Source organism: Triticum dicoccoides, chromosome 1B, assembly GCF_002162155.2.
Source record: "Triticum dicoccoides isolate Atlit2015 ecotype Zavitan chromosome 1B, WEW_v2.0, whole genome shotgun sequence".
In the NCBI taxonomy this organism is placed as follows: Eukaryota; Viridiplantae; Streptophyta; class Magnoliopsida; order Poales; family Poaceae; genus Triticum; species Triticum dicoccoides.
Window position 1 is genome coordinate 605,804,488 of NC_041381.1, and position 13,100 is coordinate 605,817,587.

The 13,100-nt window shown below is 43.7% G+C and overlaps 1 protein-coding gene across 1 annotated transcript; it reads left to right on the forward strand.

The window, feature by feature from the left end:
- The first annotated feature begins 9,592 nt into the window (after positions 1–9,592).
- On the forward strand, positions 9,593–11,074 carry LOC119349054 (peroxidase 2-like). The gene is made up of 2 exons (XM_037617063.1): positions 9,593–9,936; positions 10,025–11,074. The coding sequence occupies exons 1-2, from the start codon at positions 9,709–9,711 to the stop codon at positions 10,796–10,798; spliced, it is 1,002 nt and encodes a 333-aa protein (XP_037472960.1). The 5' UTR covers positions 9,593–9,708; the 3' UTR covers positions 10,799–11,074.
- The last annotated feature ends 2,026 nt before the right edge of the window (positions 11,075–13,100 follow it).

Consider the following 13,100-nt stretch of genomic DNA (forward strand, 5'->3'; position numbering starts at 1 on the left):
TTTAAGGGGGGGAAGCGGCGGCGGCTTCCGACTTGGGGAGGGGGTCGGGCGGCGGTGGTGGCTCGGACTCTCCCGAGTCCAGCGACGGCACGGCGGGGAAGGCGGTGGAGCGAGCGGGCCAGCCTGGCTCGGCTGGGCTTCGGCCCGGTCGGGCGCGGGGAGTTTTTTTTAAATAATTTCACCGAACTGAAAAAAAAATCTAGAAAATTAAATAAAAATCTAAAAATACCAAAATAAATTTTCGTCGTCCAAATAAAATATTTAGAACAAGATGAACATTTTTTTGGTCCTAAAATGCATTTTTGAAAATCGTGCCATTTTTCCTAAATTCAAATAAAATAGCAAAAACACCAAAATAAATCGTATTTGATTTTTTTATTAAATCTTCATTATTTTTTTATTTTTGGAAAGTCATTTTATTCCCTCTCTCTTATTTTTGTGATTGAAATAATTGAAGATAACATAAATAAAATCAAATGATCCTATTTCGAAAATTCGAGAAAACTCAAATATGAAAATAACAAAATCCCCAACTCTCTCCTTGGGTCCTTGAGTTACGTAGAATTTCTAGGATCAAGGAAAAATGCAATAAAATATGATATGCAATGATGATCTATGTATAACATTCCAAATTGAAAATTTGGGATGTTACAAACCTACCCCCCCCCCTTAAGATGAATCTCGCCCTCGAGATTCGGGTTGGCTAGAAAATAGGTGAGGGTGGTCCTTCAGCAAATCTTCCTCTTGTTCCCAGGTGGCTTCCTCCTCGGTGTGGTGGCTCCACTGAACTTTACAAAACATGATAACGTTGTTGCGGGTGACTCGGCTGGCATACTCAAGAATCTTAACTGGTTTCTCCTCATAGGTCAAATCACTGTCCAACTGAATCGCCTCTAATGGCACTGTATCTCTCAGCGGTATATCAACCATCTCTGCGTGTCACTTCTTCAACTGGGAAACATGAAACACGTCGTGAACTCCTGACAATCCCTCAGGCAATTCCAACTTGTAGGCAACCTCTCCCATACGTTCCAAAACTTTGTATGGTCCCACAAAACGTGGCGCTAACTTTCCTTTAACACCGAAACGCTTGACTCCTCGAAGTGGAGATACACGAAGATAGACTCTATCTCCGGCTTCGTAAACGATCTCCTTGCATTTTGCATCTGCATAGCTTTTCTACCTGGACTGGGCTACCTTGAGCCTGTCGCGAATCAACTTCACTTTTCGTTCAGACTCCTTAATCAAATCTGGTCCAAACAACTGACGGTCTCCAACTTCGTCCCAAGACAATGGGGTTCTGCACCTCCTTCTGTACAAGGCTTCGAAAGGGGCCATCTTCAAATTGGATTGATAATTGTCATTGTAGGAGAACTCCGCATACGGCAAATTGTCGTCCCAACTAGATCCATAATCTAGTGCACAAGCTCTCAGCATATCCTCCAAAATTTGATTTACTCTCTCGGTCTGTCCATCTGTCTGCTGATGAAAAGAGGTACTGAACTCTAGCCTGGTACCCAAAGCTTCGTGCAACTGATTCCAGAACTTGGAGGTGAACTGAGTTCCTCTATTTGATACAATGCTCCTTGGAACTCCATGCAGACATACGATCCTGGTCATGTATATCTTGGCCAACTTAGCACTAGTGTAAGTGGTCTTCACTTGAATGAAATGAGCTACCTTCGTCAAACGATCGACTACAACCCAAATCGAGTCATAGCCTGAACGAGTCCTGGGCAATCCTGTGATAAAATCCATGCCTAGCTTATCCCACTTCCATTCGGTTATCGGCAATGGTTGCAACAATCCTGCTGGCTTCTGATGCTCTGCCTTTACTCTCTAACATACATGACAAACTGCTACATACTCTGCAATATCCTTCTTCATTCCAGTCCACCAGAAAGTCTCCTTTAAATCCAAGTACATCTTGGTATTACCTGGGTGAATTGAATACGGCGAATCATGGGCCTCTTGCAAAATCAACTTCCTGATCTCTGGGTCATTAGGCACATAAACACGGTCTTCAAACCATAAGGTATCATGCTCATCCTCACGAAATCCTTTGGCTTTTCCTTTGCTCAACTTCTCCTTTATCTCACCAATTTCCTTGTCGGTTTTCTGAGCTTCTCTGATCTTATCCATCAAGGTCGACTGAATTTCTAACGTTGACACATAGCCTCTCAGAACTATCTCCAAGCATAAATTTGCAAAGGTCCTCGGCTAACTCCTTTGGCAGTCCTGCGGTCATGAGTGTATTGACATGACTCTTACGGCTCAACGCGTCGGCTACTACGTTAGCCTTTCCGGGGTGATACTGCAATCTCATATCGTAATCCTTGATGAGTTCCAACCATCTCCTTTGCCTGAGATTCAACTCCTTCTGCGTGAAAATGTACTTTAGACTCTTGTGATCCGTGTATACCTCACAATGATTTCCGATAAGAAAATGTCTCCATGTCTTCAATGCATGCACTACGGCTGCTAACTCCAAATCATGTGTGGCATAATTCAACTCATGAGGTTTAAGCTGTCAGGGCGCATACGAGACAACTCTTCCCTCCTGCATAAGCACCGCTCCAAGTCCTCGACGTGAAGCATCCCAATACACCTCATAATCCTTGGTCTGATCTAGCAGAATTAACACTAGTGAGGTGACTAGACGTTCCTTCAATTCTTGGAAACTGGCGTTGCATTCCTCAGTCCAATTGAAATTGGTATCCTTTTTCAACAACTCAGTCATGGGCTTTGCAATCTTTGAGAAGTTCTCAATGAATCTCCGGTAGTATCCTGCCAGTTCAAGAAAACTCCAGATCTCTCCAACTGTCGTTGGTGCTACCCAATTTGTCACGGTGACAACCTTCGTGGGGTCTACGGCTATTCCTTCTCCAGATATCACATGTCCGAGGAACCCAACTTCTTTCAACCAAAACTCACATTTGCTGAACTTGGCGTATAACTGGTGTTCTCTAAGCTTCTCCAATACCAAACGCAAATGCTCCTTATGCTCCTCTTTGTTCTTTGAGTAGACTAAGATATCATCAATGAACACCACGAAGAACTTATCCAAAAACTCCATAAATACTTTGTTCATCATGTTCATGAAATAGGAAGGTGCGTTAGTCAGACCAAATGACATAACGATATACTCGTACAGCCCATACCTGGTGGTAAAAGCCGTCTTAGGTATATCCTGCTCTCGTATCTTCAGCTGATGGTATCCTGATCGCAAATCGATCTTGGAAAATACCTTCACTCCTTGCAGTCGGTCAAACAGATCATTGATCATCGGCAGTGGGTACTTGTTCTTGACGGTCACTGCATTCAATCCTCGATAATCAACAACCATCCTTAATGATCCGTCCTTCTTCTCCACTAGAAGTACTGGTGATCCCCAAGGTGAAGAACTTGGGCGAATGTACACTTTATCTAGTAGCTCCTTAATCTGACTTTTAATCTCTTCCAAATCTTTTTTTGGCATCCTGTATGGTCTCTTGGATATCGGCCCTGTGCCTGGCAAAAGCTCAATCAGAAACTCGATGTCTCTATCTGGTGGCATGCCAGGCAACTCTTTTGGAAATACATCAGGAAAATCCTTTACTACTTGTACTTCCTCCTGCACCACTCCTGATAAGGAATTTACGTGCATTCTCTTTGGCTCATGCCTGGATACATACTTGATCCTCTTCCCTTCTGGCGTTGTCAGTAGAATTGTCTTACTGGCACACTCAATGTTCCCGCCATACTTTGATAACCAATCCATGCCTAATATTACATCCAATCCTTGTGATTTTAATACTATGAGGTCTGAGAGAAACACGTAGTTACCAATCCTTAATGGTAACCGATCACACCATAGCCTGGCCATATACTCTGCTCCAGGCGAAGTTACTAACATGGGTGTCTTGAGAGCTTGGGTTGGCAGTTTATACTTATCCATAAATCCCCTTGATATGTATGGATGCGATGCACCAGTATCAAAAGAACGAGTGCAGTAAATGACTTAACCAAAAACTTACCTATTACTGCATCTGGTTGGGCTTCAACCTCCTCCACGCTAACGTGGTTCACCTGTCCTCTGTTGAAAGGGTTTGGCTTCTTCCTAGAGCTTCCATTACCACTTCCATTCTGGCCTTCAGGCCATTCATTGGCGTAATGCCCGGTCTTCTAGCATTTAAAGGAAGTGACTTGACTCAGATCTCTCTTGGCTGGTGTTGAGGGGTTGGTGTGGTTCTGGCTACTACTGCCTCCATTCCCGTTACCACTCTTGGAACCATTACGGTTGTGTGAGCTACCACCTCCATGGGTATGCTAGAACTGTCCTCCCGACTTCGGGGTAAAATGTGGCTTCTGCTGGGCTCCAGAATTGTACTTCCCTTGTCCATACTTCCGCTTGTGGTTTTCAATCTGCTGCTGCTTCCCTTCAATCATGAGCGCACAGTCTACCAACTCCTGGTAGTTGTTGAAACTTGCTACCATCAACTGCATGCTCAGCTCATCATTCAGTCCTTCCAGAAACTTCTCTTACTTAGCTGCATCTGTAGCAACGTTATCTGGGGCATAACGTGCTAGCTTACTAAAGTCATCCACATACTGGCGCAAGTTGCGAAACTCACGCTTCTTCATGGCCATAGCTCCTGCTAATACATGAGCAGTACGAAAAGCCTGCTGAAACTGATCCCATGTGACAGTGTCTACTGGATAGGTGTCTATGAAATTCTCCCACCATGATGCTGCGGGTCCCTCAAGTTGATGTGCGGCAAATCGCACCTTCTCTGCATCTGTGCATCCAGCAGTGGTTAACTCCCTGGCTGTCTTGCGAAACCAATCATCAGCAACAATCGGCTCGGTGCTACTGGAAAACATCGGCGGATTCAACCTAAGGAAACGTGTTAAGTGATCAACAGGTGGTGGCGGTGGTGGATTGTTGTTGTTGTTGTTCCCCTGATTCTGATTTGGACTAGTATCTGCATCAATGCATTCTGCTGCTGGATCAACTGAGTGAGCTCCGGTGGGAAAGCAAATCCGTTGTCACGCCTCGGAGGCATCTGAGGGTTTAGAAAAGATGAGAATACAGAATAGATTGAGGTCTAGGAGGAAAACACTACCCATATGCACATGAGGCAAATTTCAATCAAAACACTTTATTCAAACAAACAAGAGCATAAATCGGTCTATCTATCGTTAGAAAAGTGCTCGAACTATACTAGATACATGGAGGGAAATACTACTGCTGTTATGGTGGTCTACTAGAAAAACTGCTCCGATGAAGACTCCATGATATCTGCTCCAGCTTCATCTACATAGTCATCATCACTATCATCCGGGTCCGAGTCAGTGTCGTCGATGATGATGTAGTTCTCGGGACAAGTGCAATCTTCGTCTTCTCCAGTTGCTGGAAATCCCATGAATACTCTTAACTTCTTCTTTAGATCTTCATTCTTCTCGACTAGCATTGTTACTTCCTCCTCATATCCATCGCGTGTAGACTTGAGTTCTTCCTCCAGTTCTGTGATCTTGGCCATGGCCTTCTTCAGATCCATCATGTCTGCGCACATCTGGTTCTCCTGGCGTCGAATGTGCTGGTTTAACTCCTGTATGAAAGCTGCAATTGATCTGTCCTTCCTAGTGTTGATCATCTCCCATTGCTCATCTCGGCGCCCACAAATCTGGTAGGTAGTATCCTTAAGCTCCTTGTGATAAACTTCTCCAATACGTCCCATGGTAACGTGGGCTGCCATGCTCTTTCCTAAACTCCAGGTTGGTGCATCAAAAGAAAACTCTATGGGCTCAGTGACGGGCATGAACGTTCTTCCTGGAACTTGAACTTGAATCATCCAGCGCTCCTCTTCAGGTAAATTGGCGTTGTAGGCCCCGGTGAAGCTTGGTACTCCGATCTTCAGGTACTTGGTAACTTCTTTCAGGTGGCGTTCAAAGGGTGTGTCTTCATCCGGTTGCATGAACTTGTTCCTTCCATCCGCCATCCTAGAAGAGTAGAAAATATGAGGAGTTAGAAATGAGAAGAGAAAGAGTAGTGATCTATGGCTTTTGCTTAGTGGTCGTGTCCTACAGTCAGCGTGTGCTCTGATACCATTTTGTAGCGACCAGACCTCAAGCAGCCTGATCTCTGTGCTTCAATGTCATCCCTGGATCAGTAATGCTGACATGCACAGTACTTGAAGGATTTATAACAGAATAGCAATCACACACTTATTACATCGAATGTCTCCAAAGAGAACTTATTACAATAAATATGGCTTAAGGCCATCTAATAACGATAACAGTGGAAGGCTAAGAAGATAAGTGAGTCCATCAACTCCAACGGCATCACCGAGTATAGAACCATGATCCTAAGGCATCTTACTCGTCGTCTGAAAAGTCCGCAACATGAACGTTGCAGCCCGAAAACGGGTCAGCACATGGAATATGCTGGCAAAGTAACACATAGAGAGTAATGAAAGAATAAAGCTATACTACATGCATATATGGCTGGTGGAGAGCTCTATGGTTACAGTTTTTGCGTAAAGCCAGTTTTTCTCTACTTCAAAGGAATAAATTTATTTAACTATCATGGTGGTTGTTAAACATTGAGAATGGTTGACAGCATTCTCAATCCCAATTAAGTAACATCATCAATAAACAAACCCAACAATACTAATTAGAGTAACATGATGAGATTCACATGATAATCCAAGTACTAGATACTCAAAACGTCCATAACCGGGGACACGGCTAATCATGATTAGTTTATACACTCTGTAGAGGTTTGCGCACTTTTCCCCACAAGACTCGATCTCCTCCGTTGGGATTCTCGCACTACATGGTGTTTGAGAAACGGATGACCGAGACACAGTCTTTCAGAAGCGCTAGCACCTTACGATGGGTAGACCGTACCAACCTACATCCCCTACATCTGCTAGTCTACCACTGTAAGAGTTCGCACAACTTAGTGAACTATGCTAGAGCCCATAATAGCTTGTGGCTGCACACGGAAGTTTCTAGCATGAATAATCGTATAATCCTTTTGAGCCTGGGTGGCAGTCCAAAAACAAACCCGATACACAAGCATAGTGACATAGTCCTCTAGCTACACAGTCGAACCAAAAATAAAAAAACATGGAATGAAAGGACATACACCCTTCACAAGAAATCTATAGCCCACAAAAGAAACCCGATACACAAGCATAAAAATGACCCACTAAAAAAAGTCATGTCGGGCCTCACTGCTTCACGAGGGAAACAAAAAACATGACACAACGACAACGAGCATGACTTTTTTTTGGCAAATAACGAGCACAATTCAGAAACATGTGTATCTGACCATATACAAGTCAGATTAGACATTGTCAACTCTCGTCTAGATGAAACTAGCAAAACCAATCCGAAAATGGGTTGGCCGATCGCACCGTGAAAACGATCCAACAAAAGACGCACGTGCGAACATGTCGACAAGTAGACACCGGACAGACTGCATGACACGGGCCCCGCAAGACAAAAAGGACCCACAATAAATATTTGCACAATAATTAAAGTTAAAGGATGATAGAGTGAAAAAGGTTGATGAATTTAAAACAAATAAATAAAGAAGAAATAAAGGGAAAATAAAAAAGGAACGGAAATCTTAAAATACAAAATGTAACAAAAACAAAATATCATAAATTTAATATAGTTCATAATTTAAAACTAAAATGAAATAAAAAATAAAAAGTAAATAAAAACGAAAACAAACAAAAAGACAATGACAGAGTGTGGAACGGAAGTTGACACAGACGAAAGAAAAACGTCCTAGTCATAGCACAGCCTTGCAAAGGAAAACGCAGCCAACTGCTGAAAAAACAAATGACTACAATAAAATAAAAAGGCCTGAGGCCCAGGCACGGGGGCACATCTACAAACGGACTAAGCGGACAAAAATGGCCCAGACTCACACACGGGAGACAGTCTACGAGGTTATTTGTCAATTGCACAAATCTTATAGCAGTTTGATCCTGTGGTTGTGGACTTAGATGTGAGATAATTATTTTACATCTAGATGTAAAATAGCAAATCTGTTATTACAAATCCATCAACCTCGTCGGCAAGTATTCAACTGATGATATTATCAAAGGGAAAATGCCAACGGTCTCCCTTGAGATGCCGTGTCTAAAGGGTCCTGCTCCTGTGCTGCCTTGGCCGGCTCCGGTGCAGGGTACGGTGGCCTTGTCTGTTGACGGCTCGTAGTAACCGGGAGGATGGAGCCGTGGCGGCTGGGATGGTCTTAAGGAACAGCGAGGGGGTGATCTTATTTGCGGCTTACCGCTATATCCATTGGAGGCCGAACTTCATGCGATGATGCAAGGTATGGCCCTTGCCATCCAACAACCAAACTGTCTGGTGGTGTTACGGTCAGATTCCTCTGAAGCGCTGTCGTGCTTGTCCTCGGGTGCCTTGCGGAGGTCAGCTTATGGCCAGTTAGTCTTGGCGATTTTACTATTAGCTGATAGTAGGGAGTTTTTACCTCAGAAACTTAGTCGTTCACAAAATAGAGTTGCCGATTGTTTGGCGAAGTATAGCCGAATGGAGCGTGCCACCGCTGTTTGGCTTCGTGCAATTCCATCTTGTATTGAGGTCTTGTGGCTTCTCAACTATAACTCTATGAATTTGCAATAAAGCTCCCTTTATCCTCGCCAAAAGAAGAAGAAGAAGACGAAGCACACATGAAACGTTCTTTCATTAACGTATGTGACGTCTCAACGACCGGGAAAACAGGCGTCCCCATCTGCCACTGGTACGGTGGATCGTATTGTATCGTATACACAAAACAGGAAAGAAAGAAACACGGAGCCGGCTACATCAATCAGCTGCTCGATCCAGCTATTTCGAAATAGCTAGCTCCAGCTTATGCATATGGCCGCTTCATATAGTAAACAGCTAGCTGTTTGTTTACTATTTGTGTATGATATCATTACGGGCCGAAGACGCCCTTTGATTAGTTTTCGGTGGGAGCAGCGAATTCAATGACGATCGGTGGCAACAACCCGGTGTAGTAACGTTCCAAAGAAGCCAAGATAATCATTGTTAATTTTAAGCACATGCCAACATATATGTGCATATATTCTCGGACAAGCTAGGTCCTCGAGTGTCGGGAGGGAACTTTTGGTCTATGGGTGTATATACACCCTATATGCAAAAAAAAATTAGTAATTCAACCAAAAGTTGAAAATTCCTGAAAATATTTGTGAAATAAACTTGACCTTCTATTGTACTCGTGAGAAAATAAATCCACAAAAAAAATATCCCTTTGACTTCTTTTCAAAAAAGACAAATTTTTGGCTAAAATAGTGTGAATAGTGACCTATAATAGCAAATAAATTTTGTCTTTTTTGCTGTGAAGTCAACTTTTGTTTTTTTTTTCATCCAGATTTTTTTACTAGTGCAAAAGTAAGTCAAGTGTTTTGTCAAAATAGTTCTTACCTATTTTGACTTTTTATTAAAATAATAAAAAAATCCCATATAGGGTGTATATACATGCAGGTTCCAAAGTGTATTTCCCCTCGAGTGTCCACCTATATAAGTAGATAGCTTCCTGCTCGAGGTATATCAACATAAGGCATTCTCCACCGATCGACAACTTCTCACACTTCTCTCTTCCTATATCCACCGATCGAGGTAGATAGCTTCATCTTAGTGAAGCAAGCAAGCACGCAAGCTGCTAGCTTCGAAGAAATAGAAATGGCGGCTGTTGCTGCAAAGCCACACGTTTTGGTGGCCTTTGCCTTGCTGCTCCTCGCTGTGGGGTGCCAGGCCAGATCTTTCTGGCCACTGGAGATCGGCTACTACCACGACAAATGCCCCCAGGCGGAGGCTGTCGTCAAGGGCGTCATGGAGAAGGCCATCTCTCAGAACCCCGGCAATGGCGCCGCCATGATCCGCATGCTCTTCCACGACTGTTTCGTCGAGGTACTAACGAATTTGCAAACATATACGTATGTACGTACATAGCTGATTAGTCAGACTCGAATAATCTCGTTGAGCTGATGATTATTAGGGCTGTGATGCTTCCGTCCTCCTGGACCCGACCCCGTTCAGCCCGACGCCGGAGAAACTCAGCCCGCCGAACGACCCTACCCTACGCGGCTTCGAGCTGATTGACGCCATCAAGGACGCCCTCGAGGCGGCCTGCCCGGGCGTCGTCTCATGTGCTGACATCGTCGCCTTTGCGGCCCGTGACGCATCCTGCATCCTCAGCAGGGGCAAGGTAAACTTCCAGATGCCGTCCGGCCGCCGCGACGGCACCTTCTCCAACGCCTCCGAGCCGCTCAAGTTCCTGGCGCCGCCGCCGACGTCCAACCTCAGCGACCTCGTCGCTAGCTTCGTCATCAAGGGCCTCAACACGGAGGACCTGGTCGTCCTCTCTGGCGCGCACACCATCGGGCGTTCCCACTGCTCGTCCTTCGTCTCCGACCGCCTCAACACCCCCTCCGACATCAACGGCGGCCTCGCCGCGTTCCTGAGGGGACAGTGCCCGGCCGACGCGACGCCGGGCGGCAACGACCCGACGGTGATGCAGGACGTGGTGACGCCCAACAAGCTGGACAGGCAGTACTACAAGAACGTGTTGTCGCACACGGTGCTCTTCACCTCCGACGCGGCGCTCATGACTTCGGTGGAGACGGCGAGGATGGTGGTGGAGAACGCCAAAATCCCCGGATGGTGGGAGGACAGGTTCGAGAAGGCCATGGTGAAGATGGCCGGCATCGAGGTCAAGACCGGCCACCAGGGCCAGATCAGGAAGAACTGCCGCGCCATCAACCACTACTAATAAATGGAGTACGTACGTAGTGCAGAAGCTGCGCACGTACGTACGTGTGCATGCATGGTAAAATTTGGCGATTGTTTGCTTCAACCTGCAAGCGAGTTCATGTTGTAAAATTTGGCGATTCTTTCACTGCGTGCCTTTTTTTCTTTGGTTATTCCTTGGTTCAATTCTAGCCAAAGCTACAGAACTGTTCGTGTATATGGGGTTGTGCGGGTCTAATTGTGAACCAATGTTCTTTGTTGAAAGAATAAAAGTGATGCACATAGCATGTTTTGATTATTAGATTAAGCATTCTTACTCTCTAGGAGGAAAACTGCGTGCTATTTATTGATTGGGTACAGGAACTCTTTCATGGATTACAAGTTGCTGGACGATAACATGGATGCAGTCCGATGCATATATGAAAGAGAGAAACATGGAGATAAAGAGATGCACACGACCAGGAGGTTGAGATTACAAGGATACTACCTGCCGTATGATCTAACACCCTCTCTTAATCTCAACAATCCTAGATTCAAATTATTCTTGAATTATTCAAATGGTTTGACGGAGAGTGCCTGGTGAAGCCATCCTTAATTTGATCTTTGGATGGAATGAATCGTATCTCCAGAATCCAATTTCTTTTCTGCAACCCTTTCTCATACAAAATAAAAATCAATCTCAATATGTTTTGTTCTGGCATGAAAGACATGATTGACGGATAAGTAAGTTACTCCCTGATTATCACACAACATACATGAGATATGGTGTTGATTAATTTCCAATTCTTCAAGCAATGATTCCAACCAAATAATTTCAGTTGTAGCATTGGACAATGATTTATACTCAGCTTCTGTACTTGATCTTGATACTGTATCCTGTTTTCTAGCAGTCAAAGAAATAAGGTTAGAGCCAAAACGTACTCCAAAACCTCCAGTAGGCTTTCTATCATCACTGTAGCCTGCCAATCAGCATCAGAAAAATCACTCATAAGTGTGGAACTTGACCATCTAAGTTGAATCCACAAATTTACAGAGTGCTTCACATACCGTATAATTTGTATAGTGATAGGTGCATGCAAGTATTGGCAAACCTTATTAACAGCAAAGGATATGTCTGGTCATGTAAGAGTCAAGTACTGCAAAGCTCCCACAATACTTCTGTACTTTGTACTTTCTTCTTCTTTGAGTATAGTTCCACTTCGTATGCTGAAAGTTTTTCTGAAGACATTCCCATGCGAGCTAGAAGTTCATCAGCATATTTTTCCTGTTTAAGTAGTAATTGTTTCCAGATATTGTGGTTCTTTGGCTTTCACATGCTGTTTTTTGGATTAAGTATGAGGTGTGAGGTTTTACTAGCTTTGTTGAACCTTTATTTTGATGGGTCAGCTGGACAGTTGTTCTGTATTTATCAGTTTCATTTTTCCTGAAACGAAATTGGGAGCTATGCTCCTTAATTTTTTTAAAAAAACTACTGTAACATTTTTTTTGAGCAAGTTATTTGTTAGAAGGCTGAGCAAGTGAAAGAGTGATGCTACACGGACGACAAAAAATGACGATCCTTGGACGGTGTTTCACATAAGCTGTTGATCTCCTTCTTGTTTTCAATCTGTAAGGTCAGTGTGTTAGTGTTGTGCAAGCATCGTGCAGATAAGTATCATTTGCACATCACTTCCGCAAGTGAAATGTCACTGCCGGGTTTGACATGTCTAGAGATTGTTGTAGTAAAGTGAACCTATCCACATAGAAAAATGCGTCAAATTTGAGAGAGGATTTATGGTATGCAGCTGCAGGGCACCAACCCCATTTTTTGGGTTTCAATTTTGAATCTTTTGTATCCTTTGAACTGAGTGAACGCCATAGGAGTTGGATGTATGTGTTTCTTGTGCCGAGGGCTCTCAAATAAGACCACTTTTGAGTACATTTTGATGAGTTTTAAGACTTCATCAAGTTTCACATTTTGAACCTTGATACCAGCGAAAACATAATTAGCAAGTTTCAGAAACCACACTAGGATTTGTTGCATGCATATTCATGTTTCTTATGACAAGAGCTTTCAAACAAGACCGCCTACTAATAGGCTTTGACTTTAAAAAATAACGTCACCATGTTTCTATTAGAGTTATAATATAAGTCATGTATCCCTTTGTATTTATCCCGTTGTATAAGTGGTTTCCTGCATATGTTACACACCTGTACATGTATATATATCGGCCTATGGCCTCATGGGAATACAAGTTGCTTATTCCTAACATGGTATTAGAGCTAGGTCAATTTTTTGCACGCTGCAACTCGTGTGTTTGATCCGTCCCGCTCGATCTCCTCTC

Bases quoted from the DNA above. Each gene is read 5' to 3' on its own strand.
- LOC119349054 (XM_037617063.1), top strand. From the start codon at position 9,709: ATGGCGGCTGTTGCTGCAAAGCCACACGTTTTGGTGGCCTTTGCCTTG. The intron at 9,937-10,024 runs GTACTAACGAAT...GATGATTATTAG, and splicing joins TCCACGACTGTTTCGTCGAG to GGCTGTGATGCTTCCGTCCT.